The sequence below is a fragment of the Mesitornis unicolor genome, unplaced genomic scaffold (assembly GCF_000695765.1).
Source record: "Mesitornis unicolor isolate BGI_N332 unplaced genomic scaffold, ASM69576v1 scaffold37076, whole genome shotgun sequence".
Taxonomy (NCBI): Eukaryota; Metazoa; Chordata; class Aves; order Mesitornithiformes; family Mesitornithidae; genus Mesitornis; species Mesitornis unicolor.
This window is the reverse complement of record NW_010193711.1, coordinates 21583-39742: the sequence shown is the minus strand read 5'-3', so window position 1 is coordinate 39742 and position 18160 is coordinate 21583. Positions and strand designations below refer to the sequence as shown.

At 39.7% G+C, this 18160-nt stretch overlaps 1 protein-coding gene across 1 annotated transcript; it reads left to right on the top strand.

Annotated features, from left to right (window-relative positions):
- Nucleotides 1-963: 963 nt before the first annotated feature.
- RBL2 (retinoblastoma-like 2) lies at nucleotides 964-16512 on the top strand (the record flags this gene model as incomplete). Its single annotated transcript, XM_010187545.1, has 19 exons — nucleotides 964-1028; nucleotides 4385-4513; nucleotides 5348-5508; nucleotides 5626-5690; nucleotides 6558-6744; nucleotides 7211-7377; nucleotides 8041-8150; nucleotides 9043-9146; nucleotides 9497-9634; nucleotides 10121-10285; nucleotides 10835-10946; nucleotides 11493-11765; nucleotides 12256-12530; nucleotides 12763-12939; nucleotides 13102-13173; nucleotides 13569-13686; nucleotides 14769-14971; nucleotides 15411-15575; nucleotides 16342-16512. Coding segments are annotated over 19 exons (2857 nt in total), but the record flags the coding sequence as incomplete, so codon positions are not given.
- Nucleotides 16513-18160: the final 1648 nt, after the last annotated feature.

Below are 18160 nucleotides of genomic sequence, written 5' to 3'. Positions count from 1 at the left end.
TTATGTCCCTGGCCAGATTTAATCCCATCTGTGCTTCAGCTTTCCTAACTTGATCCCTGGCTGTTTGGACAACTACTTTATAATCCTCCCAGCTAACCTGTCCTCGCTTCCACTCCCTGTAGATTTTCCTTTTGCCCCCAGGTAAGTCCAGGAGCTCCTTGTTCATCCACGCAGGCCTCCTGGCATTCTTGCCTGCCTTCTTCCTTCTTGGGATGCACTGAGGAGATGGTCCTTGAATATCAACCAGCTTGCGTGGGCCCCTCTTCCCTCCAGGGCTTTATCCCATGACACCCTGCCGAGCATATCCCTGAAGAGACCAAAGTCTGCTCTCCTGAAGTCCACAGTGGTGAGCTTGCTGTGTGACCTCCTCGATGTCCTAAGGATCTTGAGCTCCTATGTTTCATGGTCACAGCAGCCAAGGCTGCCCTTGAGTTTCACGTTGCTCACCAGCCCCTCCTTGTTGGTGAGGACGAGGTCCAGCATGGCACCCCTTCTGGTGGGTTCCTCTTCCGCTTGGAGTAGGAAGTTGTCAATTGTTTCAATTGACAATACTTACCATTTGTATGAGAAGGATTTTCTGTAGATTTTAAATTCAGATATTTACCTTTTATTTGTAACTAAGATCACAGATCAAAATTTTGCCTTAAAAGAAAATGTTTATGCCAACCATGTTCAACACTAAATCTACAGTGATTTTCTGATGGAGTCTGCCATGTTGGACTGCCGTAGTGATGTTACATTACATGCAGACTGAGACTGGGGTTCCACTTGTGCCTGCACTAAACTGGTGTGTGCCTTGCTTTATTACCTTTAGTCAGTATTTTGTGTGAGGGATTTAAGACTTTGGCCAGACTACAGTAAAGCTTCATTTTCCTTTAGAATAATTGAATGTTTTATCATGTTCTATCAGTCTTAATTCATTGAACTTACTGGGTGTCTTCTTGCTGTATTTTTCCCCAACAGACGTCAACCATGTACTGTGACTGAAGTTTTCCATTTTTGTTGGGTGCTGTTTGTTCATGCAAAAGGTAAGAGTCTCTGACATTTATTGTAAGAGCAGCCTTAAAGCTAATAAGAATGCTAGAGGATTTCAGTAGTTTTTCTTGATATTGACTGATGGGAGAAAAAGCCACCGGAGGGAACAGTATTAAATCCTTATTTTAGCATTAAGTTGTCCAGTAGTATCACACATAATTTAAAGTCTTTCCTCATTAGATCTGTGTCTTAAAGAGTTTCTGCATACCTAGGGCCTTGGTGAGGTACTGCTTGGATGTTTACTGGGAATTCTGCAGAAGTAAGACAGTGTTTTGAGAAAAATAAAGGCAAGGTTTATATTCCTCACTGAAGGAACGTCTTTGTAAATTCAGGTCTGTTGATAATTTCCAGGGACTTTTTTTTCATAAGATAACTTCTAGTAGAAGACAACTAATAGTTTAGTTTCTGCAAGGAAAGGAAAGGGTAAAGGGGGTTTTATTTTGGTTTTGGTGTCTGTGGTGGGGTGGGTTTTTTCCAATTTAAGAGTGAATCAGTGTTAAGATTCCTGCCATGTGCTGTGATTTCCTTAACTGGCTGCTTTCGAGGATAGGACAGAGTAGGCTGTCACAATATTGAATTATCTGGCATTAATTTTGTTCAGTACAGATTAGCCTTTCTTTCTATACTGTACCACATTGCAAAGAGTTGCCAGTGGCTGCCTTTTGGAAAAGTTACTGGCGTTATTACTGGACCCTCACCACCACATCTTTGTACAGAGATCAGGAAGGGTGCTGAGCGAAGCACCGTTTCTTAGGTAGAAGATGCCTTTTTCCAGTAGGCTGCAAATTCCACTTTACTTTACTTGCTAAACAAGTATGTTGCTTGCAACCCTGAAACACAGTATGATTTTCAGCTTTTAATTTTTTTTCAGTCCAGCATAGCTCTCTGAAGTAGTATGAAATACCTACTTATGTTCCACTGAGTCCAGAGGGGAGTTGGGAGCATACTTTGTTTCCAGTCAGTCAGGACTTTACTGCTTTAGCACAGTAAGGCAGCCAAGGCAGTAAGTAGGTCAGGCTGAACAATCACAGGTTTTTCTTTTCCCTTCTATAAATTCCTCCCTTCTGTGGGTGTATTGGGCAGTTGACTTTATGGCACTTCCTATTGCTGAATTATTGGTTAATATGTTTGAGTAACTACATCTTCAATTAACTGCATGTTAATTGGTGAGTAGTTCAGACATTCAAATTAACTTTGTAGAGAATGCCTTGTTGACAGCGTAGGCAATTAAATTTGACAAGAAAAAGGAAAATTTACAGTAATTGTAAACAGTAAAATTAGTAAGTGACTAGTGGTAAATTTATTAAAGTGTGGCAGCACAAAAATGGAAACTAAAAGACCATTTAAAGCATTAAATATTCATGTTAAATTTTGTTTGCTGTGTTTTGAGTGTTGGAAGTAATCCTTATCGTGGCAACCACACATCAGTGGCAAGTTCAGGCTTGTCTCTGATATTTTTGCAAGGCTGAAGATCATTGCCTTCGGTTTCACAAGTGCAGAAAGTGCAGGTGTGGTTCGTACCCCTGGTGCACGCTGCAGAGTGAGGTAACGACTTTGTTCAGTGATGCTGCAGTTCAGTTCTTGCGCGCTATTTGTAAGAAGTCATCTTTAAACTCTCTGTCTTGACTTTTTCTCTTTCTTTGAAACGGAAACGAAAAAGTATCTTTCTGCTGCACTGAGATAACTTTTGTGTTATTTGGTACTAGGTTGTGAAAGGCAGTAGTAATTGTAGTCTTGTTTGAAATGTCATTGACAAATCATTTGGATGAAACTACTGGTAGTGTAAAATTAGATTTGGTTTTGGCTGTGCTGGCAGTGATGATTGCCATGCTAGACTTCATGGATATGAAAGTCAACCCAGGTAATGAGAGCTACTTCTGTAAGGTTTTTATTTATTAACATTTTGCTATTGTATTTAGGACTTTAATTGCTTTGCTGTGAATGATTTGGCAATAACTGATAAATGTGTGCGATTAATACAGATTTCAAGTAGGCTTGACTATTTTAAATAATTCCAATTATCTGCACTGAAATTATTTTTCTTTTAACAAACATGGAATCAGAAAACTGAATACAAATTTGAACAGACTGGTATTTTACTAACAGAAAAGTAACAGCTTAGTTTAGAAAAAGTCTTTAATCGTATTTACATTTTTATGTGCTTCAAATGAGTTTATTACTGTGTGTGATAGATTTTTCCAGGGATTTAAACCTGTACTTCGTAGTGTGCTCAGCTAAGTTGTTTGGAGCTTACTTGGGAGAAGAAAAAGAGTAGAAAAGTTATTAAGTATTGAAAGAGTGATAGAAAACCATGCTGTGCATATAAATTAATGGAATTGTGGTTCATGGTATTAGTGAATGGCATAGTTTATTTTACAAGACTATTTTTAGCTATGGCCATTCCTCTAAAGGAATATCATAAACCTAAATGAGTTCAGTAGAGAGTAATGGATCTGAATGTAGTATTTGTGAAAGGTGATGAGAGTGAAGAGGTTACAGGGATGATTTCTACAGGAAGATGATAAATAAAAAATTCTTTTGAGGTGTATGAACTAAAACTATGGTGTAAACCAGGTCAGAGATAAACATTGTAATTCTTTTGTAAAGCACAAGAGAAATAAAGTTAAATCTATTACTTTTTGTAATGAGTATGCCCCCAACAAAATTTCTGTGAAGAAAAAAGATTGGTAAAGAAAAATCATCTGACTTTGAGTTGAATATAGATTCATTCTGGAGAATGGACGCACTTCGAAGGACGGGACGGCTCTTGCTCTTTCTAGGACATCTGAACACTTAGGTCTAGCCTAGCAAAAGTTCAAGATCTTTGCAGCACTGTACAGCAATACAGAATTGGGGAAAGTCTCAGTTGGAAGCTGTTCTACTCCTCACAGTCTTTAGAACGAGGTTCTGCGCCAGGCGGAGCACGTAAGGCTCTGCTGAAGGCCACAGCGCTGCCAGGCAGTGCGGCTGCGTGGCCAGAGTTACGGTAACGTGTTTTTCTTCCTTGAGGCAGTTTGTGTTCTACAGTTCATGCTGCTTCAAGTCATTTATGCACTCATTAGTTGGATTACTGTGAATGAGGGAGTCTCCAATATCATGTTTATCAACATTGTGGTAAGGTTTGTTTTCAAAACAGCACAATGTATTTGAGTTCCTACGTGATTGCTGCTGTTCCTGAGAACATATTTCACTATTATATTTGCTATGTTTTCTTAAGTGTGTGTCTGTTTTACTACCTGTGTTTTCATCCAGGTGTTTATCGTGACCAGTGTCTGTGTTTCCAAGACTCCGTTATTGATTGTATCTATGCTAATTTTAATTAATGTCTTATGTCTTTTTAATATTTGAGGTAATTTTCCCATGATCAGCGATGACTTGGTCAATTCCTACCATCTTTTGTTATGTGCTTTGGATCTAGTGTATGGAAATGCTCTCCAGTGTCCTAACCGTAAAGAACTTCTGAATCCTAATTTTAAAGGTATGTTGAAAATTACTATCTATCTTCATCCAAAGTCTGCAAGAACTTCTATGGCTGCTGGAAATAGTGTGAATTCATGTGGCAGAAAATAAGTTGAGATTATAGATTTGACATATGTGGGAATTAATATTTTCTATATCTGGCTACACAGATTTCTATTAATGTAGTATGTAATAAGAGACTACTGAATGTTGTCAATTATATAGTAAGTGAAAAAATAAATTTACTGTGGAAATACCATTGAAAGAAGTTTCAGAGTAAAACTTCCAGTTAATGACATTTCAATGTCGGTGAAGGAGTGCGTAGTGACACCGTCAGGCTGGGGAGTTCCTGTGCTCAAATGTGAGAGCAGCAGCTTGATTGTCTCTCGTTTCTGGATTGCTGCTGTTCTCTTCCTGAAGAGAATGGACATGTAGGTGACTTGGGAACTGCAAATGATGAGAGGGGTGAGAAGTTGCCATTGAATTTCTGATGTAATTCTTTCCAGGCTTATTTTCAGTGCTGGACAGCATTTGCATTTACTTTGTCGTGGTTTAGATGGGAACTGGGCCCATTATCTCAAATGTATTTGAACAGATATTATAGTTCACAAGTGTTTGATTGTTTTTCTATTAAAACTGATTTTTTTTAAATTTTTATCACTAAATGTATATTTAAAAAAAACCTCAAAGTTGAGTTCTGATATTATCAAATTGAGTGGTTAATAATTCTTTCAAGAGAACTAATTAGTTTACCATTTTAATTTCACACTACCTAGACTACACAGCGGAGAGTTTAATAAGAAGGCAGGAGATGGATTTGCAAAATTAAATAATACAGTGTTCTTAATTGTAGGTCTACCTGAAGACTTTCATAGTAAGGATTATAAAGTATCGTCAGATCCTCCCTGCATCATTGAAAAACTGTGTTCATTACACTATGGATTAGTTTTAGAAGCAAAAGGCATAAAGGAACATTTTTGGAAGCCATATATTAGGAAACTTTTTGACAAAAAGGTCAGTCAATACATTTGTAATGTAGAAAAAATTCTCCTTACTCATCATTTTCAAAAACTTTTTAAGAACTGAAATGTCTCTCCTTTGTTGTTAACTTTGTTTTTAACTGTCTTACAGCTTCTAAAAGGAAAAGATGAAAATCTGACTGGATTTCTAGATCCTGGGAACTTTGGAGATAGCTTGTGAGTCACTGTATGCGTGGTTTGGTTTGCATTAGCATCCCTCTGAGCTGTAAAGCATCACAGAATGGTTTGGGTTGGAAGGGACCTCAAAGCTCATCCAGCCCAACCCCCCTGCCATGGGCAGGGACACCTCCCACCAGCCCAGGTTGCTCAAAGCCCTGTCCAACCTGGCCTTGAACACTTCCAATTACACTTGCGTTATTATCTGCATCTTAACAGTAACACTACCTGGTCGACCTGGTATTTATTAACGCTTGTATATAACATTGCATTTCAATTCCTTGTCTTTGAGGTGATAAAGTCTGAGGTGTATTTGAAAGAGGAATGAATCTTCAGGATGGTGTTGTTTGATGTCTACTTTTATTTTTATGTTTCTATCCTGCCTGGGATTTTTTTTTGTATATAAAGTGTTAGTACGAAAAAGATGTGGGAGCGCACTGAATGAGTGGAAAGTGGGAGAGAAAAATCGGGTTTGGAGGTATTTTTTTCTTTATAAACCTAGAGATGCTTATGAGTAGGACTTCTTTTCGATGGTATGAAAATGGTAAGTGTAGTCTATGATGATGTGATGCTGCATAAATATTGAGGAGTTCCCAGCCAAATGCAAGTTCTTGATATTTTATGATGTTCCTCCTGCAGCTATACTAAATGGCAAGCCATCAGATATAATGTAAAAATAATATCCTTGCCACTGTCATGTTTTAAGGTATCGCGGATTTTAAAGGAGCTCCAATGCTTAAGTCGGGGTTAAAAGAAGTTCTGAAGTGGCCTTCCCAGAGGCCAGAGCTGTGGTCATTCAGTAAGCAGGTGAACAAAGCACTGTCTAAACAAAGGGGGGTTTGCATCTGCTTTTCCTTTCTGCTGTAGCAAAGCCATCAACAAGGCCTACGAGGAGTACGTCTTGTCAGTAGGAAATCTTGATGAGAGAATATTTCTTGGGGAGGATGCAGATGAAGAAATTGGAACTCTCACGAGGTGCTTGAACACAACTTCAGGAATGGAAACAGCTGAAAGAGTACAAGTAAAGCATAATTTACAGCAGCACTTTGACAAGGTGGGTGTGACGTGGTCTGTCATGCTGTTTGTATATGGAGGATGAGTCGAGTTAGTCTATGTCTGATGAAGAGAAGCAGCTCCTAAAATATTACCATCTTTATTGTTTAACGTGATCTGGGAGCGTACACAGCGTCACTACTTTAGATTCTGTAACCGATTAGATATGTTGTTTACTTCGGGGGATTTTGGATAGAATTTCTCAATGCATTCTGGTTTTCTTTCATTAAATCCAATCTAGAGAATACTTAGGGAATTACCTAAAGAGAGATCTTTAGGCAAATCTTTAGGAGAGGATTTTCAAGCACATTGATTGATTGATTGGGCAGTTCGATTCTTAGCCATTTTTTTCCAGGCATATATCATATCACAGGGGAAGAATTCTACAGACTGACACTTCTAGGTTATGACTTGTATCTAAGTTTTATAATAGTGTACAGTTACATGCTTATTTGTTGTCTTTTTAGTCCAAATCACTTAGGATTACAACCCCACTTACTGGCCGCAAGTATATTAAAGAGAGCAACCCCTATGTGACACCTGTTTCCATAGCAACATATAATTTGAGCCGCCTCCATACGATGCTGGTGGGGCTGAAAAATGCCCCGAGTGAAAATCTGGAGCAAATACTCAGGTAAGCTTGATGTTTAGCTAACCAAATAATTCTATTTTTAAAATTGTTTTTATAACAAATGTTAATGCTAAACTGGAATTTAAAATGTGAGTCAGTCTTGAAAGGTTCTGGAATAAAACAGGATCCAGAGAGACATTTAAATTTAATAAGACTTCATTCTCTTTATTTAAACACCTTTGTCCTTAAGAGACAGAAGGTTGTAAGAACGTACAGCATTTAAAACTCCACAGTTCTGAGCTTCTCTAGCAGCAAACTGCTAAATACAACATTTTCAAGACTTCTCTTCTTCCTACTCAGCAAATGTCACTACCTGGCTAATCACTCCATGGTGTAGGAGTTTCAAAATAAAATTTATTCTCCATGTAGATAAACTGTTGCCTCAGGTGTCATGTATTTGTGAAACTATTTTTATATCACCTTGAAAATGCTGTGTATCCCTGATCACGAAAAGAGCATCTTAACCACAATATATACAATAATAATAAGATGCTGTGGACATTTTACAGTGCATGTACAGTTAGGCTCATATGGGTGTGTTTGTATTGCTATCCACGACATTTATAGTTTCATTCTTTAATCATATGATAAATATAATTGTAGATTTTTCTTTCTTTTTTGCTTAATAGGAATAGTACATTGAAAATCTTCAGTTTTTGTTTTCAGGGCATGTTCCAGAGATCCTTCTCAATCTATTACAAACAGAGTAAAAGAGATGTATGAAGTATACTGCCAGAGCATGCAGTCTGAAGGAGAATTCAGTAATTTTTCCAAAGGTAGAAAACATTTTACTTATACAGATAAACATGTTAACAAACATTTAGATTTTTATCTCTTGTAAGTAACTTACAGTTTTACTTACAGGTTATGCTTTAGCACCAGAGTATTTTCTATTATTTCTGTCTTTTCCTGGTGGCAAATGCCACATGGGAAATTTCAACCCTACACACAATTTTATAATCAGCCTTAGCTTTAAATCACTGGAATTTGCTGATACTTTCCGTTCTAAAGAAGAGAAAGGAAAAGCACTCTTAAGGGTACCACTTTTCTCTCAATTACACAATAGCAATGGCATGGATGTCTGGGACGATAATGAAAAATCTGCCTTCCTGTAGTCTTTAAAATTCCTACAGCAATTCTGGCTTACATACAAGGGTAGGTTAGTACAGTTATTATCAAACTCCTGCCAGTATAAACACAAAGTATTATTTACAAAGCTGTCAAGATATGTGAAGAGGGATTAAAAATTAGGAAGTTGCTGTTGATCTTTGTGTTTCATAACAGGGCCTTCCTTTGTATTTGTTCTTGTCCACATAGTTGCTTCAGTGTTTTTTGTTGCACAGTGCAAGCTAGATCCACGTAGGTGTACTTTGCCAACAATGTACTTTCTGAACTTGAAAGATGTGCATTATATTATAGCAGTTTGAAGATTTTTCTTATGTATGGTGTTTCCATCAAAATCTGCTCTGCATTCACAAGTCAGTGCAGCAGAGTAGAGGGATTCCCAAGTTAACTTCAAATTAACTGATTTAGTCTTGAAAGTATTGTAGCCATGGCAGCACAGAAATCTACAGAAGCTACTAAATTGCTATATCTCTATAGCTTAAGATAACGAATATAGTTCTTTTACTGCAGTTCACAACGTTGTTTTGTTTAAAATTCCTGCAGATGTTGCTAGTAAGCATTTTCGTCGTGCTGAGGTGCTGTACTACAAGGTCTTGGAGTCAGTTATTGAGCAAGAGAGGAGGAGACTTGGAGACGCTGACTTATCTGTAAGGAAAATAACCAAATTGTACCTCATTTTAAAAGTTTGCCCTACAAAAAAGGAAACCAGTTGTAGAGCAGAGCTGACAGCTATTTAAAATGAGAGTAAATCTCTGAAAATCAGTCTGTAAGTACACCTGAATGAAAGACAAAGCGTACAAGATATCACTTATGTTTGCAAACAAGGATCTATGACATTTTTAATGAGTAAAGACGGCTCATTCTGGTCCGTCTCTTACAAATTAAGAACTCTTTTTATAAGCTTGATGATCTTGCTGTTGAGGCAGAACAGAAAGCATTTTATTGTTCTTTAGTTACACTGTAAAAAAAAGTATTAAAATTTGAAACTCTTTTGCAGGCAATACTGGAGCAGGACGTGTTTCATAGATCCCTGCTGGCGTGTTGCCTGGAGATAATCACCTTTACATATAACCCACCTGGAAACTTCCCAGTCGTCACTGAAATATTTAACATTCCAGTTTATCATTTTTATAAGGTAAAGTGTTTAACAGCTAGAAATGCTTTTCAAGTCATGAGCACGCTGTCGACTTATATTAAGTAATCTCCTCACCTAGAAGTTACGCATTAACCCTTCATTATCAGCTTTGCCCATTTTTGTATTGAAAAAATATTACCCAGATGTTGTTCTGGGGTGTCTTAAACGCCTTCAGGATTTTAAAAAATCGCAGTACTGTTAGTTTTACACAGGAGCAGTATCCAAATATCTACGTAGTAACTAATGGATTATCGTTTTATCATCCGCTGTTGTTGCAGCTATTCTGCAACAGTGCTTGACACGTTTAGAAAGATACACATATTTGTATTCTGCTAAGACTGCAAGACATCATATGATTGAGTCATAGTAATGCAGCCTTAATATTTCTAATAGTCTTTTCTTCCTTGAAAATCAGGAATTAGATTGTTCTGTAAGAAGAACTCTATGAAACGAGCATTATTTTGACCGTCACTATCTGCCTTACAGGTAATTGAGGTTTTCATCAGAGCAGAGGATGGCCTTTGTCGGGAAGTAGTAAAACACCTTAATCACATTGAAGAACAGATCTTGGAAAGTATGGCATGGAAACAGGAATCCATATTGTGGGACAGAATCAGAGAGAATGAAAACAAAGTTCCTAGCTGTGAAGAGGTGAGCACTTCTTTCTCTGTTCTACATAGTCTTCGTAATCAGACAGGATGGTAGAGAGGGGACATTCTATCCTGAAGGCAAGGCTTGACCTGTCTACATTTCGGTTTCACCCTACAATCTAATCAGTGCATAGAAAACTGTAAATGCAGTGGTGTGCTCTGCTCATGGCCACCTCTGCAGCAACACCCAAAATAGAGACATGCAGCTGAGATGATTCTCATCCAGCATTCGCAGAGAGTAGCGGAACAATAAACAAAATGGACAGGCAGGGAAGGTTTGGGCCAGTCACTTACACTTGAAAAGAATACTAGACAAGAAAAGAGGTAGAAAGTACAGACTTTTAATCGTAGGCACAGTTGTAGGTTAGTGCAGTGCCATATGTTCTGTAGTACAGTCACTACGCAGTTTTAGTTTGGCTTATGGTAAGTTTTTCAGTGTTCTTTTTTTTTTTATACAGTTTTGCCATTCCAAATTTGTAGTGCAGCAGCTTTTAAAAATTCACGATGTATCGGTGATACAGCCAGGCTAATAAAAGTATAAATATTTTAGGTAATGCCACCTCAGTATTTTGAGAGATCTGCTGGGAACAGTGTTGTAGGTTCACCATTGACACCAAGACGAATAAATGAGGTTCGTGCTGAAACTGGAGGACTGGGAAAAGGTGAGACTTTAAGTGTAACACGTTTACACTTCTTAGACCATGGCTTTAATGGTTAAATCTTAAGTGGTGTACAGCAAGGAAGCTGCTTTAATGTCAATGTGCAGTTAACTGTAACAATGTTTTGATAGGGAGTTTTCAGGAGGCTATGTATATGAACAGCACATATGTATACATATGTATATGTTGAATAATATTTATACACATGCTACTTACGTATTAATCAGTAGCACTTGAACAGTTTGCTTTATTGTTATACCAGAACAGAACCTCCACTATGTGTTTAGTTATGTAAAGTCTCAAACTTTCTCTGGAAAAATAAAACATAATACACTAGCTTAGAAAAATATCAAACACAGAATTATTTGAGATTAAGTCACCTCTAAAAGCAATCTGTAAGCCATAAATGTAGACATAAGGCATTTTTAAAAATGTTTCCTGAAGAGCTTTGCATGACATTTTGGTTCTCATTAGATTTCTGTCACGTATTTGTATAATAAGGGATTATACAACAGGAGTTAAATACATGTGTGGTTTTTTAATCCACAGGCCTTTCATCCTCTCCCACTACCCTGTACGACAGATACAGTTCTCCTACAGCCAATCCTACCCGGAGAAGACTGTTTGCTGATAATGATAACAGCTCTGACAGTGGGACTCCAGTACGAGTTTCCCAACAGGCTGTGGTAAACACGGTGCCTGTGCAGAACATGAATCCTGAAGCAATGTCAGTAACTCCAGTGCCTGGCCAGACACTGGTCACAGTGGCAACTGCCACCGTAACAGCCAACAATGGGCAAACTGTGACAATACCAGTACAAGGTGAGAGAAAAGCTGCTAGAGAATTAATTTAGGGTTGTTCCCATCAGAATACTGGTACATAGCAAGGGGGAGAGGGAGGAACAGTATGCCAGTGGAGCAAGAAGTATGTGTAAGAATTCATAATTGGGAAAAAATGTCTGAATAGATTAATTTAGAGACAGAACATGGACAGCACGAGGATGTTCTGACTGCCAATGTCTATGTTATAAAACAGTTATTTCAGCAAGCCTTCCTTCCTGAACTGGAATGGGATGAAAGTTGCATTAGTACAAAAAAAATTGTTCAATTTCATTGTATTTTTGTCTCCTTATGATGAAAAGTCCGAAGTATTTTGATGAAACAGTTTCATATATAATATACCAAATATACAATTAAAAGAAACGAATAGAAGAATTACTGAATTCTTAAAAAAGCCAAACCAAAACTGCAACCAACCCCAAACACTCTCCTCCCAACTTGCTCTTATTTCACTCTTCTGCTTAAATTACAGGTATTGCCAATGAAAATGGAGGAATAACCTTCTTCCCAGTCCAAGTAAACGTAGGTACCCAACCTCAAGCTGTCTCTGGCCCCATTCAGCCACTCGGTGCCCAGAGCCTCACTGGGACCCTGAACACACAGATGACCGGGGCAACAGTGCAGCTGCCAGGCCAGTTAACTGTTCAGCAGATCTCTCCTGGAGAGCAGAGACAAACCCAGCAACTTCCCACTGCCACGAGCGTCAGGCCACGGAAGATGAGCTCACTTTCACTCTTCTTTAGAAAGGTACTTTCCAGTCTCATTTGTACTTTGTTTAGTTTGCATTTTGTAAGTCTTCATTGATTTTCAAAGTAATAAGTAATAATAAGAGGACATTCCATTTCCAAGTCCAGCTATACCCTTTACCTGTTCATGGACATACCTGAAGAGTAGAGCTTTCTTATGCAGGCAACTCCTCACTAGCTGGGTAAGAAATGCAGTAGTGCCGTGGCCCTAAGCACAGTGTCCATTTCAACAGGTCTATCACTTAGCCAGTGTTCGTCTGCGAGACCTCTGTGTCAAACTCGATATATGTGATGAGCTGCGGAAAAAGATCTGGACCTGTTTTGAGTATTCCTTGATGCACTGCCCTGATATCATGATGGACAGACATTTGGATCAGCTGCTGATGTGTGCCATCTATGTAATGGCTAAGGTAAGGCAAATAAAGAAAGAAAACAAACAAAAAACTCCTTTAAGACTTAAGATCACAATTCTTCCTAAAACCCAAAACCCAACCAAATGTTTTCAACAACTCACAAACAAACAAACAAACCCACAGAAAAACTATTAACCTTTTCTGTTCATCTCCTCTTAGGTTACTAAAGAAGACAGATCATTTCAGAACATTATGCGCTGCTATCGGACACAACCACAAGCCAAGAGTCATGTAAGTAGTGTTAAACAACGGGCTAGCTGATTTATTAAATGCCTTCAGTCTCTTTTAGGAATTAAACACTTTTTCAAGTAACATACAGTATTAAATGAATGCAGTCTCTGAGTCATTCTCTGCAAAAGATAGTGGTCGTATCCAAAACCCTGCACTACTGAAAGCTTTTTACACTAAACTGTACCTAAAATATAAATTATTCTTACTTAAAACCTAAGGAGGCAGCACCTCTTGGGTAACAGCCCTCTTAGGAGGGGCAGGGTCCCCTGCAAGAAGCAATTTGATACCACAAGAAAGTTTCTAAAAAGCAGATATATCATGCAGACCGCTGTTCTGGGACTGTGTTACTGCACATCCGATCACCCTTCCTTTGTGACACTTCTCTTTTCCTGCAGGTGTATCGGAGTGTCCTGATAAGAGGCAGGAGACGCCGCCGCCAGTCGGGCAGCAGTGACAGCGGCAGCCAGCAGAACTCACCTACAGAGAGAAGTAAAGAGAGAAACAAAGAAAGGAGTGAGTGATTCTCCAGATATTTGGTTTTAATTCCATTTCCAAAGCAGTGTGCATAAAGTAAGAGTTGGATTTTGTGTTGCCCAAACCTTTCCAGGTAAACCTGGACACAATTAAGAATATACTGACAACATTGAAGAGCTGTTATAACTCAAGTTTAACATTACACCCCCTTTGACAGTTTGAATTTATCGCCACATGCGTTTAACAGTGTACCTTGATGGCTGGCCTGAACAATTTGAGTTCAGTTTGTAGACCAGGGAACACATCTTCGTAGGAGAAAGGATGTCAGTGCTAGCCTGTGTTCACGGTTACTTTATTATCACAACCATGGAGCTGCAGCAGTTCCGTCTTCAGAGACGGGAATAAACCAGCCACCCCCCGCATCTATGTTAGCTTATCTGACATCTCTGAAGGTTCTTTCCTTGATCTTTGAACTGACACATTGTCATTGAATTAACTTGTATAAAGGAAAGCGAGTAAGCGAGGCTGTATATTCCTACCACTGTTTTTTAAGATATTTAATAGATCATGGTATAAACTATAGGTATTAATGGTCTCTGTCACAGACAGGTGGCAGGGAAGGCAGGAAAAAATAATATCTTATTTTGCAACTTCCCACATGAAACCAGCAGGAAGTTTTACCAAGCCAAATGTTTCTCCTACTAGCTGAAAAAGACTGCTGTTCCTTATTTGAAATTGTGCCAGCTGGCAACAGGAGCTGCTGTTAAAAGCATAGCACAAATGCCTGAAAAATGGAGTTTTAGCTCTGCTTATATTGTGATAAAACTCAGCTTATACAGAAAAGCCACTCAGTTTATCCAGTAAGAAGTTACAAATAAAAAGTGTTTCTGTACTAGTACTCAGCAGTTTGTTGGTCTTTTATAACATACTGCTTTTTTGTAAGGAAAAATGCTAAGGGGACAAAATTAGCATCGCTGATACTGACACCAGGTTCACGGTCACTGTGCTGCACTTTAAACACCTGGAGCGTGGTTTCTGCACACAGCTGAACACGAGGGCTTGGCAGGACCAGGGGGCACTGACCAGCTCTGCCTGAGTAACGACCGCTCTCGCCTCCACAGCCAGCAGAGACTCCAGCCCAGTGATGCGCTCCAGCAGCACCCTGCCCGTACCACACCCCAGCAGCGCTCCCCCCACGCCCACCCGCCTGGCCAGCGCCAACAGCGACACTGAGGAGGAAGAGCGAGGGGACCTGATACAGTTCTATAACAACATCTACATCGAGCAGATTAAAGAATTTGCCCTGAAGTACACTTCAAATGCAGTAAGTTAAATTCTGTGCTCTGAATTAGTAAATAGACCTGGTTTTACTGTACATGCAGTAAAGTACTCTTAGCTATGTTCACTGTAAGCAAATTCAAGGGATTATTTTTATTACAATAGGATCACTTCAAGGATATACTTTGCTGGTGAAATATTAAGTACTTTTGATGCCTGTTTGCTGCTTCCTCCTGTATAAAATGCACAGTGCTTGAGCAATGTAATCCACCAGTCTCAGATGTGGTTAGAAAAGTAAATAAGAAAAACACTAATCCGGGCTAATAATGAGACAAAATTTCCATCTGTTCTAAATACGCACGGTATGACATTAGTGGGGAAAAAAAAACAAAAAGGTTTCAGGTAATGAACTCATAAAAGCCTTACTGCAGCACCACCTGAGGTCAAACACCAACCACTGAGTGATTTCTTTGTCTCCTGAGCAGACCGACTCTCCTCCGCTCTCGCCCTACCCCTTTGTAAGGATTGGCTCCCCTCGCAGAATCCAGCTCTCCCAGAATCACCCCGTGTACATTTCACCACACAAAAATGAGTCTACTCTCTCTCCTCGAGAGAAAATATTCTATTATTTCAGCAGCAGCCCATCTAAGGTGAGAATAAAGGAGTTTAGTTTGCTTTTAGAAGTCTTTAATTCTGCCTTTTCTTTTGGGTAGTGAAATCTGAGAAGGTTGTGCAACACACTGTTCTGTTTACCCTGTTTAACGTGTGCTCACCTAACGCTCTTCAGACTGTCAGTTCAGGTATCTAAGCTGTAAAGCAATTAGATGTCCTAGCTACTAGTGTACTTTTAAAAGAAGTTACTCTTTGTACTGGCGCACATGACAGATCCAAGGGCATGGCAGTGGTGCCCCTTGCTGCCAGGTAACATGGGTTATTTGGTACAGGGACTGCTCAGAGAGCAGGACGTGAAGTACAATTCCCAGGCTTTTAGCTGCCTACTGAGGGAAAAACCCTACAGACAGCCCTTGATGTGAAAGGACTTACCAGGCAAGTCTGTCTGGCTGAAACCTGTCATCTCTGGTCACCAGTCGTCTCTGGGCAGCATCTTCATTCTAGGAATTGTTGCATCTGTGGTGTGAGAGAACAGTCATACCCACAGGTGGAAGGCCTTTTGGGCCTGCCTGCATTGAAACAAGCAGCTTGCTAGAGTCCAAGTAAGGCTCTAGCACACTCTAGCCATAGAAAGACCAGCACAGTGCTTAACAAGGTCAGTCTGTCTCAGGAAGCACTTTGCACAGTACATATCACAAGGCATATGTAATACTGGTGTTGTAATGCAATTAACTGAAGTTCACTTTGTATTTTGGTAGTCACAATGATAAGAGACAAGTCTACTCTTTACTCCCCCCCCTGCAGAGGCTAAAGGAAATTAACAGCATGGTTAGAACTGGAGAAACCCCAACAAAGAAGAGAGGCATTCTCTTAGAAGATGGCACTGAAGCACCAGCCAAGCGCATCTGTCAGGAGAATCACACGGCTCTCTTAAGACGGCTACAGGATGTGGCAAACGACAGAGGCTCTCACTGAGTCCAGTGTTTTGGCACAGCTGCTCACACCGTCTCTGCTGCTCCGCTGAGCTGGGCTGCTCCTTGCCCATTGCATGGCATCCCCAGGCCTTTGCAAGCATCTTGAGCCAGGCTGGCCTCCCTCCGCAGCACCACGCCGAGCCTTTGTACTTGCTGGGAAGGGGCAGGAGAGTCTCCCGCAGCACCCAAGACAGCGAGGACACACAGCAACCCTGCGACCCAGCCTCCCCACAGCTAAGCTAACTGTAAGGTGATCCAGCTCCAGGCTCTGGCTTCAGGAAGCAGCTGAAGAGCTTTTTGTTGCTTGGAGAACACATCCCCAACAGAGCCTTCTACCTTGTAACAGGTACTTGAACCCACTTGCTCCAACCAGTCCCCTCCCTCTGTTTTCATCAGTGCTTTACCATTTTCATCTTGGGAATAGGAAGTTCCACACGCAGCTGACATGGAAGCACTGCCCTGAGATAGCCATATTCAACCGTGTCTTGGTTTTTACAATAACGACCTCCCAAAAATAATGACTTTCACATGATGTTCTAGCCAAGTCCAGTCCTGCCTGGAAAGAGAAGATGGGAATAATGTTTTTAAGCCCTGAAGGAAGCTGTCTGAATGGAGACTTTCTATATTCAGGATGTTTTGTGTGCCCCTGAACACCATCACATTGTTTTGCTCTAATGTTTGGGCACCTTATTGTATAAAGGTAGAGAATTGTGTTTATGCATTCTTTTGTAGCTGTGCAATGTTTTAAAGTGAACTCATGTTCAAAAGGTGGCACTTTGGATAGGGCTGTGAAGCGTCATTTTTAAGGCAGAGTAGTTTTGCTGTATATTTGCAGTGGCACTTTCTAAATGTCAGTTCTTGTTTTTCCAAGGCTGACTTTGGATGTCTTTCTGTACTGAAGCAATCTGACTTGTATTTATTTTCAAGTTGACATCCCATAGGTCCCTGCTTCAGCAAGCGGCATTAAGAATTCATTGGAACTTGATGCGCACGCAGTGAGGAATGTGGGGACCTCAGGTGTTTGCTTTTTTCAAGGAATTTTATATGCTTGCAATGTTTCTTCAGGTCGCTTTTCCTGAGAGTCAGGAACTGGCCCCCTCACTTATCCAGCAGAAGAACAGTGTTGTCCATCTCTTAAAACACATCCTGAGCTTTTTGTTTGTTTTTAAAGAGATTAAATAGGATTTGAGGAGTTTGTGTTTGTGGGGTGTTTGGTTTTGTGTTTGGTTTGTTTGTTTTTTCCTGTTTGTTTTTTTCCCCTCTGTTTTTTCCTGTGGTTTTTTTTTCTGGCTTTTTTTCCCTCCCCTGTGTTTTTTTTTTGTTTTGGGTTTTTTGTTTGTTTGTTTTCTGTGGTTTTTTGTTGCTTTGTTTTGTTTTTCCCCACAGTAAATAAGGCTGTCCGGGAGAAATCACTCCCCTACTAACAGGATAAGAAAGTGGTGCATATATTAGACTTACTAGTTGTTTTCATTTAAAATAGTTCCAAAATAGCAGAGTCATTAGGAAAGCATTAAACATGCTACCAACCGGTGCAGCACATCCAGTTACTCCTCTTCAGTGACACAACCGGGGACAGTAGTGGTATTAATGTAAATAGCACACTCGGACTCTAGGAGTTTCTATAAGGAAGCAAAAGTTAAAAGCACTGT